The sequence below is a fragment of the Pseudonaja textilis genome, chromosome 8 (assembly GCF_049901715.1).
Source record: "Pseudonaja textilis isolate UNSWEBS1 chromosome 8, rPseTex1.2, whole genome shotgun sequence".
Lineage (NCBI taxonomy): Eukaryota > Metazoa > Chordata > Lepidosauria > Squamata > Elapidae > Pseudonaja > Pseudonaja textilis.
The window spans coordinates 17,408,421-17,423,919 of NC_141997.1; the positions used below are offsets into that span (position 1 = coordinate 17,408,421).

At 35.9% G+C, this 15,499-nt stretch overlaps 1 protein-coding gene across 2 annotated transcripts in view; it reads left to right on the top strand.

The window, feature by feature from the left end:
- Positions 1 to 15,499, top strand: part of SLC9A7 (solute carrier family 9 member A7) — a 52,594-nt gene that overhangs the window by 20,745 nt on the left and 16,350 nt on the right. For both annotated transcript variants that reach the window (XM_087938426.1, XM_087938427.1), the window contains exons 3-12: positions 401 to 478; positions 2,135 to 2,211; positions 4,199 to 4,311; positions 4,970 to 5,075; positions 5,284 to 5,430; positions 5,957 to 6,057; positions 7,578 to 7,666; positions 9,010 to 9,123; positions 11,562 to 11,673; positions 13,971 to 14,124. In XM_087938426.1, the coding sequence (XP_087794552.1) occupies positions 401 to 478; positions 2,135 to 2,211; positions 4,199 to 4,311; positions 4,970 to 5,075; positions 5,284 to 5,430; positions 5,957 to 6,057; positions 7,578 to 7,666; positions 9,010 to 9,123; positions 11,562 to 11,673; positions 13,971 to 14,124 (1,091 nt within the window). The remainder of the gene's footprint in view (positions 1 to 400; positions 479 to 2,134; positions 2,212 to 4,198; positions 4,312 to 4,969; positions 5,076 to 5,283; positions 5,431 to 5,956; positions 6,058 to 7,577; positions 7,667 to 9,009; positions 9,124 to 11,561; positions 11,674 to 13,970; positions 14,125 to 15,499) is intronic.

The following is a 15,499-nucleotide window of genomic DNA, read 5'->3' on the forward strand; positions in this document are numbered from 1 at the left end:
TTCTCACAAGTCACGTTGTGACTTGCTTCCTCTGTTATTTTTTTATAGATCAGGAACTAAATGTAAGGGGTAGATTATCCAGCCACTTAACCCTATCCATATCCTTATCCCGAATAAGGATATGAATCCAAGCCACCATTTTGCTACGTGCAGAATGTAGGTTAAGTGAAACTTTTGTTGGAAAAGATAAATGGTTGCCTGATTCATCTTGCAAAATGGAACACACGCTTGTGAGTTAGAGCAATGTAAGAAATTCTTGCAATAAAATCTGTTTCCTGAGGCAGATATCAAAGTAATAATTTCAGAAAAAGAATTTGAAAAATTGCCACGAGAAACTATCAAAAATATAGCCACATAGGCATTTTATTCAATAACATGTTCTCTCTCTTTTTCTTTTAAGGTAACTTTCGACCCAGAAGTATTCTTCAACATCCTTTTGCCTCCCATAATTTTCCATGCTGGCTACAGTTTAAAGAAAGTAAGCTTCAAATACTCTTATTTTCACACCCTGGGTTTTTATCTTGTGTTCACATAAAACTGATCCCCCCCCCTTTATATTATGTTCCAGTTTGAAGGGTTTACTTTTGGAAACTACTGAACTGCTAGATTGGCATATTCTGGAGGAGAAATTGAGCATGCTGGAGTTCACAGGAATATTCTGTTCTTTAATTTGTAAATTGTTCATATACAGTACCTACTATAAATTAGTTACAGTACCTAACTATCTGGCCACTCATTTAACTCCCATTGGCTGATGTGCAGACCTCAGCATTTATTATAATCTCACATAGTGTTCTGTAAGTTACCAACCAAGATCTTCCAAGATTTAGAAGGTTGATTGGGTTATATGGGAATAAGATGCTCCTGGGAAGTTTTCAAGCTACATAACCTATATAGAATTTTCCATATAGTCTTCAGGATGCAGGGCATGTCTTGCACTGAAAGTCCTGTAGTTTATTTTCACAAGAGTAGTTCCACTTACAAAATAAGGCAATCATCTTTTAAAAAGCATTCAGAGAGATCTAACATGGCAAGTGATACCCATTTTATTTATTTCCCTTATCTCTTAAGAAGTAAGATGTGTGTTTAGTATATAGCTAAGAAAGCTGCTCAAATAAAATAAATGCAAAAGACTTTGTTGTTTTTTATGATTATTATGAGAGTTCACTATAATCCCTGGAAATTAGGGCTTTAAAATTCAGTTTTCCTTTTACATAAAAGCAATGCTTTTTTGCACACTCTGGTAGGTATGATAGCTGCAGATGTTTTGTGTACATGTACAAGTATTATATTATTAGTCCAGAGATAAAATTAGAATGATCAGATACCCATTTAAACTGATGGGCCAGATTTCTTGAATATTAAGGTAAAGTTAAGGTAGGAGACTGGATATCTTTAGTAAGGATGCATTCTATGTTCTCATCTAGATTACTTGCTTTGCTCTAATATTTGTTTCATAATTGCTATAACATAAAGGATGAAATTATAATATTGTATTTTGCCCACCCCAGAATGACTTGTTAACCCATTTGGGATTGTAAACAGCTTGTTGAAATGATAGGCCTGCATCCAAAGAAGATGAATCCTTGTGGCCTATAAAGTGTTGATAAATATTCCTCGACAGCAAATTTTCTCCACCACAGATTCAAATGTGACAGTCATTTTCAGCTTTTTCTTGAATACACCGAGAGAGGACTATGTGTTAGTAACAGGATTACTGTCAATAATTTGCAGGCTCCATTTGCGTGAGTGGTGGGTGTATGTGCCCACCACACACGCAGAATCATCCCCTCCCCCCCAGTCCGCAAAGCCAAAAAGATTGGGGAACTGTGTTCTAGAGGGTTAACTTACGAAGCAAGCGAGAAACAATGAACTTCTCCATCAAATAATTTCCTTTTTTGACATAGCCTGACTCAGCCAAATCAGAGCCCTGCATAGACACCCTGAGCTTGTTATATTTAGATAGATCTCCAAAATGTTTAAGATATTATTAAAGTTCCACATAAAATTGTTCAGTTTTCTGGCCAATGTTTCCACACTCGCATTACCAAATGTAGTAGTTTTTTTTTGAGTTCAGCAAAAATTCTGAAGAACTCCTTTTGGCAACTAATTCACTTTTTTCTCCTCCCTACAGAGGCACTTTTTCAGAAATCTTGGATCAATTTTAACTTATGCTTTCTTGGGAACTGCAGTCTCTTGTTTCATTATTGGGTGAGTTGAGTATTGCAATACTTTAAGGCCTTGTGGGAGATAATTTTGGAATTAGCTGATTCAGTAAAACAGCATGCAAGATAAGATATTTGGCAAAACTAATAATCAATACATGTTTCTCTTTATTATTATTTTTTGCTTTCATTCCTGAAATTTGATTATCTTTTAAAAATAGCTTTAAAATAGTTTTTTCCCCTCTTTCCCCCTCCTTCCCCCCCCCTCTCTTTCTAAGTGTGGTATGTATGAGAAGAATCAAGAGCAATGTCCCCCTCTTATTTATCTGTATTTAATGAAAACAGAGAGTTAATGAATGTAATCTCAGGTCCATCCATTTCATTCGTGTAACCTTACATAAATTAAATTCTATACTGTCCATTCTAGAATTACTTGGAAAACAAAACTGGTGTACATTTAAAAAAAAACACAGTAGACTGTCTCCAAATACCTATGCAAGGGTCCTCTTTGTAGACTTCAGTTCAGCATTCAATACCATCATTTCAGACATTCTTCTAGCTAAACTAAACCAGCTAGCGGTACCTGAACACACTTGTAAGTGGATCATCAGCTTCTTAACAGACAGGAAGCAGCAGGTGAAGCTAGGCAGAATCACATCTGATACCTGTACAATTAGCACAGGGCCCCTCCAAGGCTGTGTGCTTTCTCCACTTCTCCCTATATACCAATGACTGCATCTCAAACGATCCATCTGTTAAAATACTGAAGTTTGCAGATGACACAACAGTGATTGGTCTCATTCGAGACAACAACGAATCCGCATACAGACAGGAGGTTGTACAACTAACCACATGGTGTAACTGGAACAATCTGGAAATGAACACACTCAAAACCATAGAAATGGTGGTAGACATTAGAAGAAATCCTTCCATATTCCCACTTCTTACAATACTAGACAACACAGTATCAACAGTAGAGACCTTCAAATTTCTAGGTTCTATTATATCACATGACCTAAAATGGACACCTAACATAAAAAACGTCATAAAAAAAGCACAACAAAGAATGTTCTTTCTCTGCCAACTCAGAAAGCTCAACCTGGCCAAGGGGCTGCTGATACAGTTCTACGGAGGAATCATTGAGTCTATCATCTGCACCTCTATAACTGTCTGGTTTGGTTCTGCAACCCAACAGGACAGACACAGACTTCAGGGGATAATTAGGACTGCAGAAAAAACAATTATTACCAACCTCCCTTCCATCGAGGACCTGTATACTGCACGAGTCAAAAAGAAGGCTGTGAAAATATTTACAGACCCGTCACATCCCATATATAAACTGTTTCAACTCCTTCCCTCAAAACGATGCTATAGATCAGAACAACTAGACACATCAGAACAACTAGACACAAGAACAGTTTTTTACCAAACACCATCACTCTGCTAAACAAATAATTTCCTCAACACTATCCAACTATTTACAAAGTCTGCACTACTATTACTATTAACTTTCTCATCACTCCTTATCACCCATCCCCTTCTACTTGTGACTGTATGACTGTACTTTGTTGCTTGTATCCTTACGATCTATATTGACTGTTTCCTAGTATGATTTGATTGCTTATTGTACCCTATAACTATTAAGTGTTGTACCTTATGATTCTTGACTCTTGACGAATGTATCTATTCTTTTATGTATACTGAGAGCGTTTGTACCAAGACAAATTCCTTGTGTGTCCAATCACACTTGGCCAATAAAGAATTGAATTCTATTCTATTCTATTCTATTCTATTCTATTCTATTCTATTCTATTCTATTCTATTCTATTCTATTCTATCTAAAATAATGTGGTTTGTGACCATTTCATTGTTGTTTATATTTGATATTGCTCTACAGGGCATTTTATGTGTTTTATTATATTTTACTGAATTTCATGTATTTTTAATTCTGTTTGGGGCTGGAAAGTATCTAAATAAGGTCAGAGAAAGAAATGAAAATATTGAAAAAAATAATTATTCCTTTTATTCTGCAGGAATCTCATGTATGGTGTGGTTAAACTAATGAAACTGGTGGGACAGCTTTCTGATAAATTCTATTACACTGATTGCCTTTTCTTTGGAGCCATAATATCTGCTACTGATCCAGGTACAAACTTCAGTTCTTAAAATTAGGTTTATACATGGTTGTAGCATTCATGGTTCAACTACATTACAATTGGCTAGGTTCATACAGTGTGTCAGGCACAAAGCACACTTTTTACATATGCAGTGGTTTCACAAACACGCTAAGCAAAACAAACAAGCAAAAATGTGTTTGGCTTAACATGATGTGTGAATCAAAGTTTGTGTCTGTATGCTTTTCTACAGGGGTCCCCAAACTTGGCAACTTTAAGACTTGTGGACTTCAACTCCCAGAATTCCTCAGCCAGCTATGCTACACTGGCTGAGGAATTCTGGGAGTTAAAGTCCACAAGTCTTAAAGTTGCCAAGTTTGGACACCTCTGCCTTTGTATAACTAATAAGGTACAGTTATTTTGTAATAAATTTAACACATACAAATAAAGTTAAATATTTATTATAGTCATAGACCAGCATAATTCATATAAAGCACATATAGAAATTGCAAAAATGCTTGTAAGTCATCATTTCACTAACACTCAGCCTGTTAAAATCCTTGTCTACATGTTTGTATTGCAACATGAAAACCTTTCCCTGTATAGGAAATGTAGAGAAAATGTTTTCTATAAGGAATTATATACAATTCAATGTTAAATCTTTTACTCATTTTTGTTTCCTCATTTTAGTCACTGTCCTGGCAATTTTTAATGAACTTCATGCTGATGTTGATTTATATGCACTGCTGTTTGGAGAAAGTGTTCTAAATGATGCTGTTGCTATTGTACTATCTTCGTAAGTAGAACGAAGTCGAACCCCTGAGCATTAACAGGGGTTTTGCTGTGTTTTGTGACGTCATTGTGGGGACGTCATTGTTCTTGTGTTTACCTAGAGAAATTTGGGGATGGATGAATAGGTGAGAATTGCCTGATGTCTAAAACGATGAATGATGTAGGATAGATTTTCGGCTTATTGATATGTCTCTCTCCCTCTCTTTTTACAGTTCTATTGTAGCATATCAACCCACTGGGGAAAATGCCCATGCCTTTGATGCAGCAGCCTTTTTTAAATCTGTAGGTGTTTTTCTTGGAATCTTCAGTGGTTCTTTCATGATGGGATTGGCGACTGGAGTTGTGACAGCTCTTATATCCTTCTGCTAAAAATGCCTTCCAGCTGTTTGCCTGTGCAAACCACGTCCTAGTTTCCCTTTTTGGCACAGATAATTTGTTTTTCTCTTGTTTGCAGCTCTTGTCTCTGGAGAATTGTGGTGGGTAGCATATAATCTTCTAAAGCTGCTCTGAATAAGGGAAAATTTTGCATCACAGGAGAGTTGGTTTAGAAACAGGAACTATTGTGGGTCAAGCTAAGACAAACTTTTCATTCAGATGAAGCTAAAACGGGAAGATTATATGCAAGAGAATTTAATAAGGAGGCAAATAGTAAGAATAAGGAGGGATGCTAGGAGATGAGAGGGATGAAAAGAGTTCAGAATCTGGCTATTGTCCGAGCAAAGATTTAAGACTAATCTAAAAACATTTTTAATCTGGCTACATTAGGATGTCATGTCATGATAACCAACTGCGTAGCTGCTCTACAGTTCTGCCTCACTAATACCTTTGAGAAATTCTTAAATCACATCTAGTCTTTGTATGGCCTTGACAAAATGTTCAAGTGACAAAGTTTACTAAACTACACTGCTTTCCCTTGCTGGAGACAGCCCTTTTTTTCCTGATGTCTTGGAGTACCTTCTTGTTGGCTGAAGCTTGTGGTTTTACAGGTAAGGCACTTTTATAGAAAAGAAGAACCTAAGTAATGTCATGCTGACATAGCAATTCTTATTGTAGGAACGCTATCATTATTCCTGTCATCAGATGTGTGTGTTTATTTTTGAGAAAAGTAAATTATTTTATTTTTAGCAACTATTCCTGCATGGAGGACATAATTGAATACACTTCTGCAAATATTGGGAATTCAGTCTGGGCTTTGAACATGTGCAAGAATAAAATCATAGTACTTGCTCTCAGCATTTAAAGGCAGTGTCATCTTTCCCCAGAACTGTGTGTGGTTGCCTAAATATGTTGGGAACTAATACTAGATTCACACAGATTTGCCTGGAAGCATCTTTAGGATATTGAATGTGAAAATATATGCAATCTATAATTTAGTTCCTTGCCCTTATTCCTGCATCCAAATAAATGTTAAAAACAACAATGTATCTACTTTAATTGAGAATGACTTTTGCACATTTCTGAACTTTTGTTTGTATGTATGTATGTATGTATGTATGTATGTATGTATGTACGTACGTACATATGTTCCTGGACTAAGCTGCCTTAGTTTCTGTCCTTTAGTTGTGTTACAGAGTTCAAAATCAGCTTTAATTGTACCAAAACAAGAATATCCTTGTATATTTTGAATTGGCTACTTTTGCTAATCTGATATACAGGCCAATTCCCAGAACTCTAAGCCAGCATTATTGAAAATCCAGGTAGTTGAAGAGTTTTTATTTATAATATTGAGATTTGCTATTCTATAAATTTGACATTTTTACACATTATTATGAAGACTATGAGTTTTTGAAAAACAAACTCAAAAGTTCCAGTCAGAACCAGAGAAACTAAAGTTGATTCCTTAGCTCTATATTTTGTTTTCATTTAAGTAAGATTCTTAACATTTTTAACAGACTGAATTTTAGATAAATACAGAATTATTATAGGCTATTTACAATTTTCTTTATAAGCAAGAAATAAATCTTTTAAAATGTTGAAATGTATGAACTGAAATGTAGTACATCTAAGCGCTAAGTTTCAAATATTGAAGTTGCTGAAACATAGTGTCTAGTTGTAATTTTGTCCTTTATACCTTGATGGTTGTAGACAAAATGCTTGTATTCTAAAAAATATAGATTGATTTTTCAATGCCAGAAGGAGCCTAGTATTTTATTTCAATCTCACCAATGGTTTGAAGAATTGGGAACTGCCAAGGTTCTCTCTACAAACATGGAATATATTTGACAGTGGGCATCTGAGAAGATTCTGTATGGCAGGCCCTACAGTTTTCTTTGTACTCCTTGGAATCTAGAACTAGGTGTCCAGGATCTATGGTAATATCTTCAAGTAAAATTAAGCTCTGTTGCTTTTCATGGGGATACATACCTTAGAAAAGGTTCTTATAGGCAAGCCAGGTATTAAACACTTTACGAATGAGAGAATACATATTTAAAATCTTCATGAGCATACCGTAGAAACAAGACAACCTACAGTTGTTTAATGTTTCTTTTTATTGTTTACTTGACAGGGGTTGTATCTGTTCTTTTCTGTGGTATAACACAAGCTCATTACACATACAATAATCTATCTGTTGAATCAAGAAGCCGAACCAAGCAGGTGAGGAAAAAAAATCTTGCCTTTGCTGTGTAAATAGGCATGATTTATATTATGCATTTATTTTGTCACGTTCTTAATAAGAACAGAAAATGCTTTTTGCAATTAATAAAAATTGATGAACTATGTGATTGGGAAAACAAGTGCAGTCTTCTTTGGATTGTTATCCAGACTACGGGGGATGCAAATTCTATATTGAAATGTACCTCTGTCATGTCCTCCAAAACATCCTTAGGCCTACAAAACTATAGGGCTGGGACAAAGATTCTTGGCTATTCTTCTACTGTACTTTTCCCTGTGTGTGACTGATGTATCCCATCTTTGCCACATGATTCTGCTAGGATACCTTTCATGAATTATGGCAGAATTGGGACCTTCTTTTATTCAGTGGTTTCAGCTGTGCTGGGAGATGTAAGGACTAAAATGATGATAGCAGTGACAACATGATCTGTTCTTCTTATATGACTAAATGATTGTGAGGCAAAGGCCAAACACTGGTTCAACATTCAGCTAATGGAATGCTCAGCACCTCTTATGCTACTCATTGTAGTATATGAGATGATACAAATAAGAATTCTGATTTGCAGTTGGCTTTAATGGCTTAGTTTTTAGTGGGGTTAATTTTATAGTTCTGAATAGAAATCTTAGGTACTTCACATGCTGCTGAATAATTATCATGATAATTGTTCATAGGATAATTATCATAAAACAAGAATTCTTTCCTGATCTTGCTGGACTACAGCTCTCATTACCAACTGTGCTGCTGGGATTGCTATAGATCAGGACTGTCAAGTTACCAGTCCATGGGCTGGATATGTCATGCGCTGACCATGATCACTCCCGATTTAATGAAGGTGAAAAAAAATCCCGATATGTCATGTGACGCCGTTGTGATGACTTGAGTTTGACACCCCTGCTATATGGTAGATGTATTTCAGCAACATTTACAGCAATCCCAGCAGCACAGGTGATGATGAGAGTTGTAGTCCAGCAAGATCAGAAAGGAATTCTCATTTTATTATCATTTTCTTTGCTATACTAGAAGACCATACAAATTCAGTATATATTAGGAAAAACTGAACATATATGAATTTGGGAATTACCTTCTTGACATTACACTATCTCAGGTGTGTTATTTTAGATGCATAGTATGTAAAAGTATGGTAAAAATAACTGGTAACAAGCTGACGTATTTAACTTTTAAACCCATTATTTTCTCTTATTACATGTATATTTATTTTACTTAGCATGAGCTTTATGGAAGACAGGAATACATAGATATTTATATAAAATGTCAAGTATATTGAATGCAATTGGCAAACTAATCTTTTCACATTTCCCCTTAGCTCTTTGAAGTTCTGCATTTCCTGGCTGAGAATTTCATATTTTCTTATATGGGCTTAGCTTTGTTTACTTTCCAGAAACATGTTTTCAGCCCTGTTTTCATAATTGGAGCTTTTGTATCCTTTCTTCATATTTAACATATTTCAAATGTATGTTTCAGAATTCATAGGATTAGCTCCTAACTCCCTCCTAATGTGTTTAGGGTTTCAGCTGTATTTTATAGCAGGTTGGAAAACAGACCACAGTAGTTTTTACTGTAGCCTCTTTTATAAAACCATGGCTTTTGAATTTTGTGTTGCGGTAATCCAAACAAGAGGATGGAGCATCTTAAATTATAATCTATTAGATATTATATTTGGTAGATTAAATATTAGAAAAAAATATTATCTCTGTCTTTGAGTCAGAATATTATGTGGGATAAATCTGTGTACATGCAGGATCTCTGAAACCTGCATATTTATCAAGGCAAGTATGAGATTTGAGGAATCTTCAGAAGAAGGTGGACAGTGTGTGTTAAAGTCAGATGATAAAAATTCTCGTATCTTCTGAAGTTTTAAAGCACCTGACAGTAAAGCTGGAGGAGAAGTAGTTTGGTCAAAAGAAAACAATTTCTGGAAATATAATTTCTAAAAATATAATTAAATTAGATTTACTTTAGTTTCAGATCCTTGGAAAGATGAAAAAGAAGAACATGGTACTTGCTGAAAACTAGGAAATGAGAATTATACTTTCAGATGAAAACTGAGAGATGATGAACTAACTTTCATCCTAATCTTTATTGTTCCTACATATGTCATGCAGGAGGAACCCCCCCCCCCAACTTAATCTTGCCTTCAGGATTAAGTTTAAAAAATCCTTTTATCATCATACTTTTACTGATTCTGTTACACTTCTGAGGCTGTGTAGTCAGCCCTAGAGAGAAATTTACTCTAAACCAGAATCTACTTTTTAATCCATCTCAATCATTTTCACATAGTAATGGCAATATCTTTAGTTGTGCTGATTATTGTTAATAGTTATGATGCAGTTTTAGAGAACTACTAAAAGGTTTCTCTTCCTTTTTTTGCTGTCATGTGTACTTCACTTTTTAAATTATATAAGGAAATGAAAATTCATATATGTGTGTGTGTGTGTGTAAAATATGTGTGTATAAAATATGCTGTGCCTGCTTCCCCCTACACTTCCCCCTACACCTTGGGCCTCCATGTCTTGCTCCACTTACTTCTTCCAATGGTCCTCTTTCATAAAGAGAATCAGCCAATGTCCCACTCAGCCTTCCTATATAGAAGCTGCCTCATGCTTCTTATGGAATTGGCTACAATTCTCGTATTCCAAGAATTAATTAATTCATAATTAAATTTCTTATCTTCTTACGAAGATCTATTGGTTTGGGGCCTGCATAGATTGCTCCAAAACCTTAACAGAGATGGAAATTCAAAGTACTGCTGGTGCCATTTTGCCCTACAGTATTGATGTTTCAGCATGAAAAGATTATTAGGGGAGCCTATTTATTTATGGATTTCATAGTTTTGCCTTCAGGTTCAGTTTATTGGTTCAGCAACAGTAACATTCTCTGGAGCTACTCTTGAGTGTCCCCGTGTCTCTGTTTTCATTGAGCTGACCAATGCTGTTTAGGAAGGCTCTTGTAAGATTCACATTTAAGGTTGGCTTTATTTCAGAGAGACCTTGTTCTTTCTCTTTCTCTTAAATCTTCTAAAGCCATTTAGATTAGCCTAGTGCTGACCTCTGTTGAGCATCTCTTCCTCTGAATTTGTATATAGAAGCTCAGTTTTAAGTGTTTATAAACATTCATTCAACAAATAGTTCTGCTTAAGCACCTGCAAGTGAGCAATGTACATATGCAAATGAACACTTGGAAAATCAAGCCGCAGTTTTGCAAATAGGATTTTCCTACTTGAATTGACTTGGGAAAGAAGTGCAATTTATCTCCTGCCTGTTTTCCCTAAGGATCCATCAAAGTGGCTTTCATGATATGAGTGGTTTCTTAGTGACCAGTGCAGGAGGAAGATTGACTGACGGTTAATCCTGTTTTTTCTCAACAGCAGCCTTATGCTTACTGCAGATAAGGAAGAATAAATAGATAGCAAGAGGGGTTGGTTTTCTTAGTATTGAAGTAGAGGCTTCCCTTGTTCAAACTGCACGACAAACAGATTTTAGTGGAACAGAGGCTCTCTCAGAAGGGGTTAGGATTTAAATTTGACATGTTTAAGAATAAGAAAAGGGTTTGTTGCATGAGAAAGAGATGTTGTAGGATATTTATGCTTAAAATTATTAAATTAAATTGTCTGAGTTTTAGTCTTAGTCTTAATAAGCTTTACCATACTATTTTATACTTCTGTATGCCCCAATGTTGTTTAATAGCGCACATAGATCATTACTTTGGTTTTTGTTCAGATTTTGTGTTTTCTGCTAGACGTTGACTGAAATAAAGCAATTTGATATTTTATGTAATATTTGATATTCTTAAAATTAATGAAATTACTTGAAAATAATGTATATGCCTGTTGGATTCTTAACCAAAAGTTGTGGTTAGATAGCGGTTTTCCTGGGACGAGCTGCACACATCTACCCACTCTCTTTCTTCCTGAATTTGGGTAGAAGGCACAAGATCTCCTGGAATTTTCAACATATGATGATGTTTTCAGGTAAATCAGTAAGATGAAGCCAATAAAGAGGGTTTCCTTAGTAGAGTAGTTTCCTTAGATGATGATGATGATGATGATGATATAATAATAATAATAATTCTAATATACTGTTAGTCCACAACTTAAACCATTCATTTAGTGATTGTTCAAAGGTACAATGACACTGAAAAAAGTAACTTATGACTGTTTTTCACACTTATGACCATTGCAGCATCCCTGTGATCATGTGATCAAAATTTGGACGCTTGACAACTGGCATGTATTTATGAGGGTTGCACCCTCCCGGGGTCATGTGATCACTTTTTTGACCTGACAAGCAAAGTCAATAGGGAAGTCAGATTCACTTAACAACTGAATTGCTAATTTAACGACTGCAGTAATTCACCTAACAACTGTGGTAATAAAGGTCATAAAATGGGCTGAAATTCATTTAACAAATATCCTTCTTAGTAATGGAAATTTTTGGGCTCAACTGTGGTCATAGATTGAGGACTACCTATATTGATTTGTCATTCTGATTCTTCTGCATTCTTTTTTGGCTCCTCTGATCTTTTTTAACTTCATTGGTTGTTAAGTTTATACTTTTATTTGTTTTTCCCTTCTCACCCCATCCCATCCCAAAATGAAGAAAAATAAGACCATTTGGGCCATGTAATTTGGGGAATGTTCTCATGGCAAGATTAACACAGTTCCCATTGTTTACTGAACTACATATCGTACACTTCACTCATACTGACAATCTATTTCTGTTTCCAAAAAGAATTCAACAATACGAAATAACTGCTCTATCATGTTCCGTGAAGGTGTTGATTGCCCAATAATCATAATTTATTTGCTGTAGTGAACTCAAATAGAGGCATTGCAGGGATCCTGGGACATCCATAGCAGGACACTTATGACCTCACACTACTGATTCTTCTGAAGAAACCTCAGAGTAAACAAATAATTTTAACATTTTGGGAATCTTTATTTTTTTAATGTTTCTATGTCATCTCAAAAATAAAGTTAAAAGAAGACAAACCTAACATATGATTATTCTGCTTGTAGCTGGTATATGCTCTTAGAATAATAGAATAACAAGTTGGAAGGGACCTTGGGAATCGTCTAGTCCAACCTCCAGCTCAAGCAGAACCTATACCATTCCAAAAAATGGTTGTTCAGTCTCTTCTTGAAAAGCTCCAGCAATGATGCTCCAAGCTTCAGGAGGCAAACTTACTTCCACTGATTAATTGATCTGTCAGGAAATTTCTCCTTAATCCTAAGTTGGATCTCTCTTTAACGATCTTCCATTCGTTACTTCTTGTCCTCCCCTCAGGTGCTTTGGAGAATAAATCAACCCTCTCTTTTCTGTGACAGCCCTTCAAATTTTAGAAGACCACTATCATGTCACCCCCTTGTCCTTCTCTTTGCTAGACTAGACATGCCTAGTTCCCGCAACGCAATGGCTCCTAACCTGGGAAAATGATTATGACAGATATTGTGATCTTCTCTTTCAGTAGAGTGAAATTTGAAGCAGGTCTTCAGTATTTGGAATACCTGTCTTGGTGTCACTTAAGACTAATGTGAACTTATCTCACCATAACTGACAAAAACATTTATTTGTTGTTCTACTCATTTTGTATCCTGGGTGGGGGATGTTTTATTTTTTTGTGGGTTTTTTTTGGTTTTGTTGTAGAAATTAACCATCTTATAGTGACTTTAAAAAAACAGGAGACAGGTTCAGAAGTATTCCTGTCTAAAAGAAGTTATATTGACATGTTCAAATAACTGTGAAATGAAGAGAGACTTATGACATCTTGAAAAATGATTGATCTATTGTGGGTCTTCCTGTCCTGTTCTTTGAAAACAATAAAATTTCTTGTTAAAGTAAACAAAAACAGAGACTTAAATATGTCTTAAAATATATTCCACAGGTCAAACGTTGGGATGTCAACACCTATTGCAATTTGGGTCCCACTGCTAAATCCTTGAATTTCATAACTTTGGGCTTTCCCACCATTTACTGTGTTTTTTTTAAAATTGATTTTATAAATCATCAATTAAATGGTGGATTTCTTCTAACTGTTTTGTTAATTGTTGAGAAGCTTGCATCACCTTCAAAAGATCCATACTGGTTTTGAACAGCATTCCTATTTCATCATAGCAACCGATTCTTTTTCCTGAAACTGAGAAACTGTGTATATCATTGGTAATTATGGATTATGTCAAATGTTAAGTGCTGGCCTTCTGTTTGGATGGAGGTATTCAAAGCATCTCTCCTGAACTGTGTGACATCTTTTTGTCACTGTTGCCTGCAGGTCTCCGTGGAGCCATGGCATTTGCTCTTTCCATCCGTGACACTGCAACTTACGCTCATCAGATGATGTTCTCCACAACCCTACTTATTGTCTTTTTTACTGTCTGGATCGTTGGTGGAGGCACAACACCCATGCTGTCATGCCTAAATATAAGGTATCCAGTTTGAATTTGAACCAACTTGTTCATAATTTACTTTTTTTTAAAAAAAATCAGTGTTAATTTAGGTATTCAAATTAAAGCTGGTTTGGTCTAGTGGTTAAGACACCAACTTAGAAAACGGGAGACTCTGAGTTCAAGTCCTGCTGTAGCCATGAAAGCTAGGTGGGTGAGTTTGGGCCAGTCATTCTCTCTCAGCCCAATCCAGGGATGGGATTCTACCAGTTCGCACCTATTCACTAGAACAGGTTGTTAACATTCTCAGCAGTTCAGAGAACCGGTTGTTAGAAGAAATTACTGGAGTAAATCCTGTAAGGAAGGCAGGAAGGAAACATTTTGGTGTTGCTTACAGAAACTGCCTCTCCATTAACCCTTATTACATTCTTGGCAGGACTAGACTTCCTGTCTCAGGAACGTCTCTGGAGTTTTTTTCCCCTCCTTTGCTGGTACTTTGCTTGTGTGGAGTGACCATTCAAAGTTACAATGGCACAGAAAAAAGTGACTTATGACCATTTTTCACACTTACGACTGTTGCAACATCCCCACAGTCATGAGAGGCCAGGTGAGGAGATGTGTGCCTCGATGTGAGTGATACTGAGTTGGCCACGCCCAGCCAATAACATGACCACCAAGCCATGTCCACCCAGTCACATGACCACCAAGCCACGCCCACCAACTAAGCCACACCCAGAGAACCGGTTGTTAAAAAAATTGAATCCCACCCCTGGCCCAATCCACCTCACAAAGTTGTTGTTTTGGGGAAAACAGGAAGAGAAAGGCATGTTGGATATGTTTGCCACCTTGATTTATTTGTAAAAATAATAAAGGCATGCTATTAATAATTAAAATAGGTCACTTAGTTGCATAGAAGAAATATAATCATAATTCATATTTCAGACATTAGCTTGCTTTGAAAGGTTAAAATGGTTTTGTGTATGTATTTTTATGGTAAAGGGAGAGTTTCAAATAGAAGATTGCTTTTGATTACTATTATGAGGAAGAATTCTAAAGCAAGGAATTGCTTGACCAGAATCCATAGTTCACCTATAACAAAATTCCATTCTTGGTTATTTTCATCATCCTTCATTTCAGCAACCAGGTTGTTTGGGATTTATTTTGTCAAATGGTCAGGAGATACCCTTTCCAAATACTTAGGATTTGTTTGGAACTTTGGGATCTTCCTCTTTCTTACCCAAAGGTCTCGGAGAATTTTCTAGTCACTCCTGAGCTAAATCATGGGTAAAGGAGTGTTCTTCCTAAAGATTTGTAGTGTTAAACTTGTTTCCTTTTAATTAAGCTGAGTCTGTCTCTATGTACCAGATAGAAAATCATAGAAGCTGCAGGACATAAGACAACCCAGAAGATGGCAGCC